This window comes from Carassius carassius, chromosome 26, assembly GCF_963082965.1.
Source record: "Carassius carassius chromosome 26, fCarCar2.1, whole genome shotgun sequence".
NCBI classification, from domain to species: domain Eukaryota; kingdom Metazoa; phylum Chordata; class Actinopteri; order Cypriniformes; family Cyprinidae; genus Carassius; species Carassius carassius.
In genome coordinates, this window is record NC_081780.1 from 15014205 (window position 1) to 15029957 (window position 15753).

Consider the following 15753-nt stretch of genomic DNA (forward strand, 5'->3'; position numbering starts at 1 on the left):
CCTCAGAACACAAATTAAGATATTTTTGATGAAATCTGAGAGCTTTCTGACCTGCATAGACAGCAATGCAACCAACATACTTTGCATACAAAAAGTATTCTAATGTCACATGGACTATTTTAACGATGTGACAATGTCCATACTTCCTTTCTGGACCGTGACCGTGTCAGTTGTGTTGCTGTCTTTGCAGAGTCAGATAGCTCTCGGATTTCATCAAGAATATCTTAATTTGTGTTCTGAAGATGAAAAAAGGTCTTACAGGTTTGGAACGTACGGTGACCGGCAGGTGACGAGTTAATATGACAGTCCTACAAATTAATATCTTGTGGCCATGACATATTATCACTTTCCCAGGTCACTGTAGGAACGACATGAGGGTGAGTAATTAATGACATAATATTCATTTAGGTTGAACTCAAATCAAACTTTTCTCTGTAAATGGCCTGGCTAATTGTGTGCATTTCTCATACACATTCTATGGTTTAATTATAATCACAAAATGCATAATTTACATAAATGAAAATGAAGAATAACAAACTGGATTCTCCATTTCTCCCCATAAATGTTCTAACACATCAGTTTTCAACGCGCAGCTGTTGTGCCATTCGGTCCAATTCATTCATTACTAGACAGAGCCAGCCAGCCAGAGGCGAGCGAGGGCAGACCAGCTTGAGAAAATAAGACAGAGTGATGGCCATTAAAGATAGAATCAGATGATAGGCCTGTGAAAAGAAATCAGATATGAGAATGAGCGAGTAAGAAGAGGAAAAGAGCAAGTGAAGGAAAGCTAGAAAGGTAGAATTTACCATGGACTGGGGTTAATTGAAGCCTGGGGCTGTGGACCCAGCCATGAATTACTAATGACTGTTTACACAGCTTGCTGTCAGCCTGTCCATATTAATCCCAGGCACAGCATCAGCTGGAACCCATGCTGTGCTGAACAGCACACCTGGAGCAAAACACTATTTATGGATATGGACTATAAAATACATCATATGATGTTAAACGAAAGAACAAACTACACTTCCAGGACATCATGGGCCATAGGTATTATTTTATATAATGGTAATGGAGGGTCACTTATAGATGTTTTAAGGTTTTATATGAAACTGATGAGTTGCACAATGCAAATGGTGATTTTGGATGTTTGTATAATGATGAATGAGCAATTCACTTCTTAATCCTGGCAGAAAGAGAATTTGTGTCATATTTTTATGAGCTGATGGTGTTTGTGCCATCTAGTGGAATTTATTGGTTAGGTTTATCCCAGCTTAGCAGTATTTAAGAAAATCTAATACAAAAAGTGCGATTTTGCATTGTTTGATAGACTTTTCTCCTTTTTCCCCCTCAACAGAGAATGGAAATGCATAGACAGACGCCAGATACACTCAGGTGAGTGAGTGTTAGTCAGTATGAGTGAGTCTTTACTTAAAAAATACCAAGAAATAGTTTGATGGAATATTTTTGACCTTTTCTACTGAAACAGAGTTAGTCTCAGACATATTCAATATTTAATATAGATGCACTACTGTTGAAAAGGTTAGGGGTTATAGGATTATTTAAAAATGTTTTTGATCTTGAAAAGATCTATTTACGTTTGTTCCAAAACAGAAATTGTAGAAATGTTAATTCCTCTATATGTATATGTATATATATATATATGTATATATATATATATATATATGTATATATATATATATATATATATATGTATATATATATATATATATATATATATATATATGTATATATATATATATATGTATATATATATATATATATATATATATATATATGTATATATATATATATATATATATATGTATAAAAAACCTGTATGAGTTCCTTTTCTGTGAAAGAAAATAATAATAATAATAATAATAATAATAATAATAATAAAAAAAAACATTTTGTCCATAAAATTAAAGTCAGTTGGTCCAATGGTTTTTTTAGACCTCGCCGACAACAAAATTCTTCAAAATGGCTTATTTGGTGCAGAAATAAAGTCATGTTAGGAATGACACAAGGTTTAGTAAATTATACTGTTTTAATTTGAGTGAATTTTTTTAATGATCTCAAGTTAAGCTTCCATGTGTACATTTCTCAAGTGTAATGCTGTAAATTAAAAGTGTAAATTAATCACTTTAATCTATTTTCAGGTGTTTCTGTCTCGTTCAAGGAAAATCATTAAATGAAATCCCAATCCAGCTTTACCCATCATCCAGAGGACAGGAAGCCTGACTGCAGCAGTTTGAAAAAACGAAGGATGCAAACTGGGTGAATGGAGTTGGGAACTTACTGCTTTTCTGTCCATATATCCCTTCTTTGCACATCACTCCCTGGAATTGCTTCTCAAGAAATCCCTCTCCTAGTTTGATTAACCGTGTTCTGTGCTAACATGATAGGGCAGCTAATGCACCGTTTAGAACTAACTTCGACTTGGATTAATAATAATAATTATAAAAAAGGTATTTATTTTATGTTGTGTCCTCTTTTGAATGCCTGCATTACAATAATGTTAATATTTTGGGATTTATGAATTACTGTAAAACACTGTTCTATTTGACTGGATTCTCTAATATAGAAGGAAACATTTACAGGCTTAAATCATGGGATGCACACTTTGGCATAGAGCTGCACCACAGAGACATTTCCAGCCTGTTATTATTTCTCTGTCAACACCACCCCTAGAAAGAGAGAGAGAGAAAAAAACACTAAATTGGGACACTAAATCCTGACCACTTACCTGAGAACCAATTTCAAGGCAAGTGATCATTAATCGGGTTTCAAAATGTACAATTATTTCACCACAGCACTATCCAACATTGTTTAAAGGGGTATGTAAACAGAAGTTGAGAGTTCACTGTTAATACATTTTAAAAATAAGTGTCAAAATTAGGGGCAGACTTCTCTGCCATTAGTAATTGTGCGCAAGTCAAGTATATACAGAAGTAGGAGAGTGTTTTAAGTATTATGTATTGAGTGTATATGTTGAATTTCTGTATGTCTCTAATTCGATATTTACTTCTCTGCAGTGTTGGTGCTGTATAGTTATGCGTGCCATAATTATGATGTTCTCAGCTGGTACCGTTTTGTACTCTTGGTATAATTATTCTTTCCCACCAAGATAAACGAACAGCCTAGGATCACCAATCAAAAAAATGAAAATGCCATGGGAAAACCTGGAGAACGCAAAAGCCCACAGGAAATGACCTCACTGTGTACCTAGTGGCACTCACTCCTTCCCTTCTTAGACAGCTGAAGAGTTTGGACAATGCTGGAGGAAGTTCTGAAGGGAAAGAAAAAAAAATGGTTCGCTTTATTTATTGGGTGTCTGTCTTGTCAGATGATGTTGTATGTAGAAAATGCTGTAAATACACCATTAAAATGTATTGGTTATAAAAGTCAATTAAAGACAATTCACCCACATTAATGAATAAAGATTTTACCTCTAAGACTACAATCAGGATATTTTATTCTGAGCGTTGTTGTAAAGAACAAACAGTAATATTGATCTTATTTTCATTTTTTTTTTTTTTTACAGGCCAGCGGTGTCCAATATTGCTCCTGGATTACACTTTCTGGATTGCTAGAAACTTTCAGGCAAGTTTGTTTTTGGCTAGTTGTAACCAAAATCTGCCGTCCAGGAGCAGGACTAGACACCCCAGACCTGCACTAGGTAATACTGACCTGGCATCTGCTCAAGTCTTCAGCACTGCAAAAGTTGCACATCGCGTTATCGAGAAACGTACAAACATTGGCGGTTATAGCTAACTGTATCTATGCAGCCCTTATGCTCTTCTTTCTTCATAACCTTTCTACCTTCGTTCCAGTTGATTATAACTTCGGGCTTGATGTTGATTGGTCATGTAATCTCTCTTCCTTCATTCCGATTGGGCTTCTCAAGTCTGCTTTGATTCTGATTGGTCACAAAACCTCTTTTCCTTCTTTCTGTTCGATCGAAGCAAAAACAGTATCTTTTAAGCATCTATCAGATATTAATGACAGAAAACAACTAGGTTTATATTTTCAATGAGAACCTTAAATTAGGTCTCGGCAACAGCAGTCTCTTCAAACCTTCATTGCAGCACCTCTTCACAGTGTCCTTCACAATGAAAGAAAAGTTATCACTGGGAACATGTAAACATCAAAAATCCCCCCTTTCCCTTCCCAGTAAAACACACAAGACATTTGGTTGGTATAAAACTGTCATTACAGTGATTTATTATAATGAACCATGAAAATAGCCAACCAGTGCTGTGTCTGTGAGCCTTTTTCCTTCTCACACACATACACTCACACACGCACACACACACACACACACACACACACACACACACACACACACAAACAGTAAAAAAAATAAAATAAACAAAAATAATAATAGTAATAATAATAAACCAGAGAGGAAGAAATAAAAATAGTGCTACAGTCACAGAAACATTCAGCGTTTTTGTCAAGAGCGCTTGTATTTACAACCATATTCCAAAATGGGGATGGGAGCGAATTATACAAGCATAGAAAAGAAAAGAAGCCAATATTTACAACTGTTTCTGGAGAAAGCTGGAGTAACCATCTATACATTAAATTACACTTTCTACAAATAACCATTGATATTCAAAAATAAACCGCTTACCCCCTACAGGAAGGACCTCTCTTTCTGAAGCTGCCACAGAGAACAGCACGCATCTGTTTGTGCCGTATTTGCCTTCCGTTTCTCATTCGCACTTCAAATATGCGCAAGGAAACGGGCGGCACGCAAGCATACGCGCTCCCTTCTGCTTATAAACAGACACTCATGCACACAGACTCGCTCATTCACACAAGTGCAGTCTCCTGGGGCAGTGAAGCGGCCTATCAGAAAGATCTCCTCAGAATTTCTGCAGCGGTGCACAGATATTTTTGTTACATGGAGGAATAAAAAAAATAATAATTCTGTAATTTTTTTCTCTATACAAAACATTTTTGCTATATAATGAGCCACTAGATAAAACAAATAACTGATGAATGAAAAACAGTTAGAAACGGGAAGAACAGGGAAAGGTAAGGAGGAAACTGGAATATCCCATTGCATTGTACTGCACTGGGAGGATAGAGGAACGATTCAATGGGAAGAGACCGGAAAGGGCGATTAAAATGACTAAAAACATTAAAAAAAAAAAAAAAAAGACGTCTGGAAAAGACAGGATGGCAGTATAAGACTACGGGAAGGAGAGAGGTGTGGGGGATTCTAGGTAAATGATGAGCACCAGGGTTCATTAACCATCATCTTTTACAGCTCTCGTTTTTCTTTTTAAAATGTACCCTTTTCCCCCCACCGGTTTCCATTAGCCTTTGTGAAAAGGTACATAGAAAATATTTACAGTGGTGCTGTGTTTCCTATGTTACACGATGTAGCTCTGAGCGAGTTTGTCTAGGAGGCGGGGTTAAGTGGGTGTGGTCAGTGCCATCCTGTGCCCAAGTAGCCGGTGCTGTGAAAGTGGGTGGACGAAGGGGTAGGTCCTCGGTTACCGCCGGCGATCTGCAAGACGTTCGGATTGGGCGGGGTCTGTGAGGGAGGAGTTTGTTGGGGAGGTGGTGGTGGAGGCGGGGGTAACACAGTTTGTTGATACGTGGAAGGGGTTACTGAGGGGTTGGCTGGTGCAGACTGGTGAAGTAAAGTGGTTTGAAAGCCACCGATGTTCTGGAACGGGTGCGGTGCAGTACTGGAGGGAGGGGGCGGTCCTTGTTTGATTGACAGGAGAGTGCCGCTATTGGGCAGAGGCTGCTGGGAACTCTGTCCCTGAGGAGGTGGAGGAGGAGGTGGGGGCGGGGCAGAGCTCAGTAGAAGTTGATGCTGCTGCATCGAAGGAGGTTGCAGATTGACATGCAGCAAGGTGGGACCAGTTTGTGGGTGGGGAGGAGGAGGAGGGGGCGGCGGGGGAGGGGCGGCACTGCTTTGGTAATGCAATGCATGATGGGTCTGTAGGATAGGTTGGGAACCGGGAGGAAAGAGTGATGCCACGGTAGGCTTGAACGCAGGAAACGGCGCAGGAGCAGTGGTAGCCTGAGCAGGGAAGTAGGAAGCTGAAGCGGGTGGAGCTGGGGGTGGAGGGGGTGGCGGCGGTGGGGCATTTTGGGGGTTATACTGAGGGAAAGTAGCCAGGCCAGACGTAGCCTGGGGTTGAGGCTGGTTCTGAGGCTGAGCTGTCAGGAAGGCTCGCTGGCCACGGTAAGGTGAACCTTGGAGCTGCGCTTTGGGAGAGTGCATGAGCGAAGGTCCAGCGTAGTGACTCTGCGAGGCACCAGAAGGCCCGCAGTGCTGCTTGCTGGGCGTTAGTGAGGCTGGTTTGGAGCTCAAAGTCTTGGTGCTGGACGGCTGGATGGACAGTGCCTGAGGCTGAGAAGGACCACGAGGCTGTGCTTCACCATCTTCCTCCTTCAGGGGTCGAGACACAGTCTGGGATGCTGGAGAACAAGGCTGTAAATGGAAAGAAAAATGCTTTATGATAACATGAACTTGCTGGTTGAGAAATCATGCTGCCAAGAAAAAAATATTACATTGAGGGAAGGTTCTCTTACTGCATGTGTCAAAGGGCTCTTGCAGCTCTTGGGAGAAGGACATTCCTTCACCTGGGAGTCGCCACCCTCTGTCTCTCCACTGTCTGAAAACGAGACAAAGTAGGTATTTTAATATTAAGATTAGAAGATCAATGTTCCCACACCTTTTTAATCAATATAACATTTTTACAAAGATTAGCTCCAACCTACTGCTCAAGCACACCTGTCTGACTACATTGAATATCAGTTTCATTTAGGGTCTGAGCTAAACTCTACAGTAAAGTGATCCTTAAGGAGCAGAATTGGACTCCTCTGGGATTATTGATCATTTGATTGTCAGGTATCAATTCATGGGTTTTCAAATTCAAATTTGCCTTATGTTTCCAGGGTTGTTTTTACCTGCATCCTTGCGATGGTCACTCAACAACAAGGCCCTGTTGTAGCCTCGCTCCCTGGCCTGCTCTACTGATGTTGAAGATGTCCTGTAAATTAAAAGAAAATTTTATATGCTTAAATATTCTTTTTAATATATAATTTGCAAAACTCAACAGGCCCAACTGGCCATCAAACTGTCCAAGATATCGCCACAAAAATGTAAAGAGTCACAAGACAGCCTGATTTCTTAATAAGAGATTTAATCCAAACCTTTAAAACAAATTTCATGCTGTTAAACTGTGACTAGTTCATTCTCATGGAAGGGAATATACTTTAGGGACATACCACTGCCCTTCTCCGTCTCTCTCCCCCTGAGGTGGGGCATCTGACTCCTCGCTGTGCTGAGGCGTCCTGGGGGTTGGCGCTGCTGTGATAACAGGTGGCTCAGGGGCCACTTCCACTGCGACATGGAAAACATCTACTGGTGGTGCTGTGGAAACAGGGGAGCCACACTCTCCCTTGGAACCACTTCGCCGTGCCTCACGCTGACGTTTCCTGTACTCCAGAAGAGACACCTTACAACACAAACACGAAATGTCAGATAACAAAGTCGTATAAAAGGCATAATGTTTTTTTGATCAGATTTATTCCAGCTTTTTCTTCAGTCAAGTATAGCGGACAATAAATTTCACAAAAAAATGATGCTTTAACAGACCTTTTTCTTCTGCGGGTTCTTTGAAGCACCTCCCTCCCCTGTGCCATCGCCACTCAATGAGCGAGTAAAGGTCACGCCGCTGCTCTCCTCACTGCAGGTATAAAAGGTCGCCGCTTCACTGAAGGGGCCAGCGGAGGTTGAATCCGGCCTGTACGCCCCCATCTCCAAGGTGTGCGAAGGGGTGAGGTCTCTCAGATTAGAGTTCACTGGGGAAAACGAGATTCCACCTCGGTCTGGACTCTTCATCCAGGGAGGGTAAGAGGAAGCTGTTGTCTCGGGTGCTGAGGCAGGTTCTGAACCACCACCGTCAACCTCCATGCCTTCATCTACTGTGGCATCCTGGGGCTCAGCATGGGAGGGCTGAGGACTCAGAGACCCCATAGATTTAGTAGATTCCTGTGGAGCCGTATCAGAGCCCGCATTTCTCATGCTGGGAGATGCCAACAGCGAAGGAGGTCGCTCAACCTGACAAAAGACAGCAAGATGGGTTAGATGTGCGAATGAAAAAAAAGGAAAACACCTCTGTAGCTGGTACAGGATATTTAAGCAGTGAACTCACATCTTGTGTACTGGGCCTCCGGCTGCCATCTGGAGAGCTGTCCATAGATGACTCACTCTGTGAATTTGCAAAGATATTTCATGATCATTTCATTGCCAAAATAATGCTTAAAATAAACACAGCAGAAATGACCAATCATTTAAAGCCCATCACCACTGGTGACAACCGCCCCTGCTTGGTCAATAGCTAAAGTGATAGTGCCCTCTTGTGTCAGAACTATAGAGTTTGCATATTTTGGAGATAACATTCATTTAATATTGGTCAAAGATTTCCTCTGCATATTGCTCAAGATTACTGGATTAGGTTTTAAACGTTTAAGAATCCTTTTAGAGAGACTGCACTCACAAACAAACACAAATTTCTATGGATTAACATTTGAAGTTCATATATATATATATAACAGCCTTACCTCTTGTGGCAGAGGGTGGTTGGGAATCTGCAAGGGTGTTGAGGGCTCAGTACTGGGTTCCTCTGCCCGTGGCCGAGGAGACGTGGCAAGCAGCAGGGGCGTGCCTGGTGCTTCTGTTGACTCCGTTCGGGTTGGGGTGGCACAAGGGGACCCGTATGGGGTGGAAGTCTCAGACATACAGGGATCGAGTGAACATAAGCGCCTTTTCTTCAACGGTGTAGGCAACTCTGCAAGCACATGGACCATGTAAGACTAAGTACAGCTTTAGACCAGCTTTGAGTTATTAATTTGCAGGAGGACATGGACTGCTGACCCACCTGGTAGTGAGCAACTGCCGTTGAGGGGTAGAGGGCTGTAGGACTCGCCGTTTATAGAGGGGCTGAGAGGGCTCTCACTAGGCATCAGCAGAGAAGGCCGCCCTCCACCTGGGCTGGTGGAGCCCTCCTCTTCTAAAGCTTGCTTCAGCCAGCGCTGCACAAAAGAGTATTGAGTTAGACTAGAAACTTGCTAGCCTAAATATGAACACTAGAAAGTGAATAAATGTGTGGGATTTTTTTTTCCTGCAGCATCAATTGCCAGACAACCATTTTATTATCAAGAGTGAAGCAGAAGTCAATGATACTGGCTGACATCTCTAAATAATGCAGCAATTTTACCTTCTTGCAGGACCCAGTGGTAGGTGGTGTTTCAGGCATTTCTCTCGAGCGCCGTCGACCCGTGGGCACTCCCAGAGTGCTGGGGCTACGGTTGGCCAGAAAAGGAGATGAGAAGCGGATGTAGTGTTTGGGTGTGCTGTAGATGTGTGAACTGCAGGCCATTCCCGGAAGAGAGTTCAACTGTGTGGCCAAGACCTCAGGATCACTACTGATCCGCAGAGGCCTCTCAGGGGGAGGCTCCGGAGTCCGCAAAGAAGTCCGCAAAGAATCCCGTTCCTGTTTGTCAACACCGATCCACTCGCTCACTAAGTGCTGTTGGAAACGAGAAAAAGTTGTAAAATGCACAACAAACTGCTGTGTAATGCATTCTATGGGTGAAGATTTCTACCTTTTTAGTTTTGGGGTACTTCGGTCCACTGCGGCAAGTTGGGGCAGGTGAGCCGCTGTGGGGTGGGCTGGTGTCAGGGGCATGCATCGGCGGAGTGTCAGCCTCAGGGGCCGAAGGCGCTTCTCCATCATGAGTCTCTGTTGTTAAGGGCTCTAAAGTGTCACCAGGGGAACTGGGTGGCAAGTCGAAGCAGGCGCTGACCGTTCGCGCTCGCCGCCTCTGCTGTCCGATGTGCGTGCGGTTCCGTGAGAAGCTTTTTCTCTGTTTGTTACGGCTCACCTTTGCTGGCTTCAGGCAAGGCTCATCCTTCACTACCTCTAGCATGGGCTAAAGGTCCCAACAATGTACAGTTATATTAGTGCTGCCAAACGATTAATCGCGATTAATCGCATCCAAAATAAGTTTTTCTTTACATAATATGTGTGTGTGTACAATTTTAATTTATTATGCATATATAAATGCATACACATACAGCATATATTTTGAAAATATTTACATGTATTTATTTATATAAATATAATTGATATTATATATATAAATATATCTACTATATAAACATGACATTTTTCTTAAATATATACACATGCATGTGGGTGTATTTATATACACATAATAATTACACAGTGCGCACACGTATTATGTGAACAAAGATCGCGACAGTCTTTTCCATATTTCTGATCAAATAAAAGCATTAACAGTTCAGATTTTATTTATGGTCAGATATGACCAAATGTAAATTACATGCGAGCCAATAACAGTTTCTTTTGTCTGTGACTCATATCAAGCGAGTCAGAATCAGTCGCACAGGAAACACACTACTGATTTAGCCTCGCACGCGCATGTACATCATCAAAGGTTACACACCTGTAACGTGGCAGGAGATTCAGCCTCTGGTGTAGAAGGAGGCTCTTCCTTAATCTCGCTGCGTCCACCAACTTCCCCTTTGGTGCCGATCCTTTCTAGCGCTTGCTCCCTCCGCTTTTCTCTTTTCTCCATACGAGCGAATGCCTGCAGAATTGCCTCCATCTTCCTCTCTTCACGTGTCTTTATGAACGACAGACAGAAAGAAAGAAGGAAAGAAGACAACAGAGAAAGGTTGAGTCTATCTTCTTCTGACAGTTGGGAACCCAGCTAGCTACTTAGCGCAATCAGCAGGCCATAGCCAGCAGCAAAGGCGGGAAAATAGAGAAATGGGACACTTCTCTTCTAAGTCAAAAGGAAACACAAGACACCCCCCAAGGGCTGAGAGGAGGCATATATGTGTGTGAGAGTTTCTGTACTCTCTCTTGTCCTACCTAAAAGAAAAGAATACACACACAAGGGTGTCTTGAGGTGGGCCATGTAGAGCGACTGAGGGTTGCATGCCAGGACTTCAGTCTCAGCATGGGGTCAGTGAGCACAGGACAGTGGGGTTAGTGTGGGGGTTATCCTGTACAGTAACAGGCAGGGGGTGGGTTGGGTTGGGGGTTGTTCAGGATATGAAGTGGTAGGTTTACCTCCTTGTTTCTCAGAGCTCTGCAGCAGGAAGCCCCTGCGTCGTGACGATGGGACTCCTCTGCCGGGCCGCCCTGAATGGTGCCGAAAGAGACATCCATCAGGGTTTAAACACACACAGGCCTCCAGTTCGCTCAAACACCCCCATGCACACACTCATACGTATCAGTCTAGTCCTTGCTGTATGGGTTGTGTGGTTGGGGTTTAGAGCTTCAGTATGGGCATACCGTGTGATTAATGGACACACCCCTCTTTCACCGAAAAGTTGCTGGTCTTACCGACTCCAGTCTTGGAACAAAAATCACTAAACGCCTAAAAAAAAAGGGGTCACGATAATTTCTTCACCACATAACGTTCTTAACCACACTAACGGGGGGGAAAATTAATCTTTATGGGAGGTGTCTGCTGCAATATACATTCTTTTGAACTACTGAAACAAACGGTCCCCATCCATCTGAAATAAAGTGCATTTATTTACAGATATATCCAACAAAAAAAAATTCCATGATTATTTCAGGATTTTTCTAGTTGTTTCGCGACAACTGCGAGATTTTTCATTTAAACTACTATATCTCACTGTCAGACAGTATAAAGTACACAATATTACACATAAACTGGTAAATAAAGAAACCTGTAAAAAAAGCTTGTTTGAAGGTGCAGTGTGTACATTTGAGCGACATCTAGTGGTGAGGTAGAGAACATAGAGAAGCTACGGTGGCTGACATAGGACAAATATGTTGTCTGAGACAGCAAAAAAAAGTAGCCAGTCAAGAAATGAGGTAAATTAAGCAATTATATTTTCCTAATTACTCCGAATATTATTATTACTTGTTCATCGTGTCAGTGTTTTATTCGCAAGAACAACAAATTTACGAAATGCTCTGTACAGCTGTTTTTCTATTTAGGGCTTCTGTTGAAACATGGTGGCGCAAAATAGTGACTTTCATGCAAGGTGTGTGTAGATTGCTCATTCTAAGTTAATAAAAACAAAATGGCTCATTAAGTTGGGTCTTTATACACTTCTGAAAACATAATTGTGTATATTATATTGCATTTCTGTCAACAGATCCTCCTAAATATTACACACTGCACTTTTAAGAGCATGTAGTAAGCATCGATGTCATTTACTTAATAGATCAGCTTAAGTCAGTGAAACGGGGTCCAGTTCCAGTTCCAGGAGAGGTTCCCAAATCCTCAGATAAAGCACCAGTACCATTATGGTGGAAAAGGGGTGTTAGAGAATTAAGTGACGATTGATAGGGAATCACAACTGTTTCTAAATTGCCTGTTTGTCTTGTTGCAGCAGAGAAAATGAGGAGAAAGCATGGGGAATTTCCACTAATAATGCACCAGAGTCTGACATCTCACTATTAATTTATCCAGATAAAACCACATTGTAAACAGCTGCTGTTAGGTTTTTTCTGTACTGTTAATGGTAAGTCATTTCAGGGTTGTTTGTGAGTGTTATTTTCCTGAACATTCCAGCAATCACCGCCAACCTCATGATGTTTGTTGAGGAAAGCTTTGGAAGTGAAAGTGGGTTCAGAGCCTATTTTTCACACATTTTTTCCATCTGCCTTTCATTGCAAGCAAACAAAAATGCACCACACACAGTAACGGCCACACCAAAACATTCACATAAATTAAGTACATGTTAAGTGAGAGTTACTGCACTCTCTAATGTTGATCTTAAACTACTAAGTAACCAACAGCCAAAGCTATAACACATCCAGACAGCATTACTAGGGTTAAAATCATAAAGTTTCATTTTTCAAAACAATTCTATGCGAGGATCATTGCAACTTTTACATGACCTTTTTTAATTAATCAAGCGTTTGACTCTGTTATTTAAACCCTAACATATTTTGAATATAAAATATAGCTCAGTTTTTGTTCAGGATTGTTGAGTTTTGGTAGGAAGCGGTGTTGAATAGATGCCTGATTGGATGTGAATGGTCGTAAATGTGCTTTAGAATGGCAATAGATAACTGTATGGTGCTATAGTAGGTTCTTTCATGTAAGCATGATCCCTCACTACTAACATGGTCTAGACATTTAGTCATGACAGAGGAGAGAAACAACTGCAGATGAAACACAGTCCAAGTTCTTAACATTCCCTCAAGGAGAACCAAAGAGGCTCCATCAAATATGAAGTATGAAAAAGAAAAAGAAAGCAACAAGGACGAATGTCCTCACGCTACCCTTCAGGAGGTTAAACTACACAGCGACAGGAACAGAGAAGCGGTGGCGGCAGCAGCGAAATTAGCGGGAGGTTTAGAGGGGGTGGAGCGGGGAGAAAGGAATGGCGGAGCATTCTGGGAGCTGCCCAAATCACCACACACACCGGGAGGCTAAACAAGGAGGGGAGAAAGACATGGGATTTGGGGGCAGTAGCGTTTCCATGGCGACCGTGATTGCCAAAGTGGTCATTTTCCCCTGGACGCACTTACCATCTTCCTCCTCCTTTCTGCAATCTGCTCCTCTGACTCCATCTCTACTTCATTGCTAACGGAGGTTTTCTCTTCTAGATCCTCTATTAACTCAGGATCCTGCAAGAGGGGGAGAGGGCCTTTATCATCGCCCGGCTACAGACCAGGATAGGAGCATTAGAGAGGGAGAGACAGTGCGGGAAGTGTCGATTCGGGCCGAGATCTTGGGTCAGACAGACCAGATTGTACTTGTGAGAATCTGTGCATCAGTACAACTACTAAAAAGATCAGAGCGGCTTTCCTCCGTTCTAGCTGTGCCAGAAATGTTGATAACTCATCCTGGGATGTCCCGAGATATATATATATATAGGCAGGGAGTTACGAGGGTGGATTCTCGCACACTTTCAAAGCGTGCCAAACAAGCAAGATTTAATATTCTGCCACCGGCCACCAATGAAATACAGCAACATATGAGCGAAATAATGCGGAAATATATTTTCTGGTTATCAGGCGCTGTAATTAGGGCCAGGAAGGAAATGTGGATGAGTAAACAGATCATTAGAATGACTGAATCATGCAAAGTTTAATACACATGGATAATATTTACATGCAAACTAAGGGTTTTTCGACCTTTATAGATGAAGGCACCGCCTTTCCCAGTCTCTCAGCCAACCCCGAATATATTAGCTAGATTTTCGCTGTTAGTCATTGCAATCCCTTTTGTATAACCATTTCTTAAGTTATTTATCAGCATTAAACTACCTTTCATGGATGAAGACAGGTGTTTTCATTTTGTGAGATGAGTAAGTATGACACTGTTTTCACTAACAGCACTGTGTGTGTCTATTGTACCTGATTGTTAGATATTGAGAGCCGGAGAGGAGAGAGTTTTCTCTGTTTGCCGTCATTGAGCGGTTTGCTCTTGGGCCCGTCACAGTCCATGGTGAGGTTCTGGTTCTGTCCGCTCTCGTCCCGCGACGGTTCTTTGTCCTTGCGGCCGCGCCGTCGTGTGCTAGAGCCCAGATTCTCAGTGGGTTCCAAGTTATGCTTGAGCACAGGGCAATCCTGATTGCCTTTGACACACGCACAGTCCACCTTATATTTACTATAAAACAAAACAAGAAACAGGAAAGTAGTGAGAAAAGTGTGAACAGTCAAGCTGACCAATAAGAATAAGCTAGTGCTTTCAGATGATTAATCGCGACTAATCGTTTCCAAAATAAAAGTTTTTGTTTACATAATGTGTGTATTGTGTATATTTATTATGTATATATAAATACACATGTATATATTTAAGAAATTTATGTTATGTTTATATATTAAATATATTTATGAATGCTGTCAAACGATTAATCGCATCCAAAACAAAAGTTTATTTTTAGATAATATATGTACGCGTTCCGTTTATTTTTATATTTATAAATACACACATATACAGAATATATTTTGAAAAAGTTACATGTACATTTATGTATTTATATGATTATATCATATATAAATATATTTAATATATAAACACAACATTTTTCTTAAATATATACATTCATGTGTTTGTATTTATATATACATAATAAACAGACAGTACACACTTATATATGTAAAGGAAAAGTTTTATCTTGGATGTGATTAATTGCGATTAATTGTTTGGCAGCACTAATATTTATATATAAATTATATGAATATAAATATACACCTGTAAACATGTAAATATATACCTGCATGTGTGTTTGTATTTATATATGCATAATAAATACACACAGTACACACACATATATTCTGTAAACAAAAACTATTATTTTGGATGCGATTAATCGTTTGACAGCACTAGAATAAACATTTCAGATGTCGTTACATCAGTGATACTCAGCACTAGTGCGTGTTCTTACCAGCTGCCGTAGTCATAATCAAAGCCAATGGTGAATTCACTCCCCTTGGAGATGGACCTCAGAGAGTAAATGTATAAATGCAGCATGCCGTCCTCGATTACGTGCCGCACCTCAGCGTTGGGAGTGCAGGAGCGACGAATGAATCGGGCCTCATTTCCGAAGCTCCGCGCATCCACACACATTTCCAAACCGTCAAACTTAGAGTAGAACAATACAAAAGGGTACGGCCTGCGAATAAAAAAACATTATAAACAAATAAGCGGAACCAAAATCAATGCTAAAAAGCACAAAGTGTCTTTTAA

At 41.4% G+C, this 15753-nt stretch overlaps 2 protein-coding genes across 7 annotated transcripts in view; one reads left to right on the forward strand and one right to left on the reverse strand.

Annotated features, from left to right (window-relative positions):
• The window catches only part of LOC132105884 (LHFPL tetraspan subfamily member 3 protein-like), a 38389-nt gene extending 35921 nt beyond the window's left edge, over window positions 1-2468 (forward strand). Inside the window, exons 3-4 of the mRNA XM_059511363.1 lie at window positions 1355-1392; window positions 2160-2468. Coding sequence (XP_059367346.1) covers window positions 1355-1371 — 17 coding nt within the window. The 3' untranslated portion in view covers window positions 1372-1392; window positions 2160-2468. The remainder of the gene's footprint in view (window positions 1-1354; window positions 1393-2159) is intronic.
• A 1722-nt stretch (window positions 2469-4190) lies between these two features.
• Window positions 4191-15753, reverse strand: part of LOC132105874 (inactive histone-lysine N-methyltransferase 2E-like) — a 37196-nt gene continuing 25633 nt past the window's right edge. The window contains exons 10-25 of one of the 6 annotated variants that reach the window (XM_059511352.1): window positions 15452-15679; window positions 14418-14670; window positions 13587-13685; window positions 11139-11210; window positions 10507-10686; window positions 9643-9969; window positions 9255-9566; window positions 8916-9069; window positions 8599-8825; window positions 8190-8246; window positions 7631-8095; window positions 7261-7490; window positions 6940-7022; window positions 6541-6644; window positions 4317-6460; window positions 4191-4278 (exon numbers count right to left, since the gene is read on the reverse strand). In XM_059511352.1, the coding sequence (XP_059367335.1) occupies window positions 5441-6460; window positions 6541-6644; window positions 6940-7022; window positions 7261-7490; window positions 7631-8095; window positions 8190-8246; window positions 8599-8825; window positions 8916-9069; window positions 9255-9566; window positions 9643-9969; window positions 10507-10686; window positions 11139-11210; window positions 13587-13685; window positions 14418-14670; window positions 15452-15679 (3811 nt within the window). In that variant the 3' untranslated portion in view covers window positions 4191-4278; window positions 4317-5440. Of the gene's footprint in view, window positions 4279-4312; window positions 6461-6540; window positions 6645-6939; window positions 7023-7260; window positions 7491-7630; window positions 8096-8189; window positions 8247-8598; window positions 8826-8915; window positions 9070-9254; window positions 9567-9642; window positions 9970-10506; window positions 10687-11138; window positions 11211-13586; window positions 13686-14417; window positions 14671-15451; window positions 15680-15753 lie in introns of all 6 variants that reach the window. The other 5 variants (XM_059511353.1, XM_059511354.1, XM_059511356.1 and 2 more) reach the window with 5 other exon arrangements.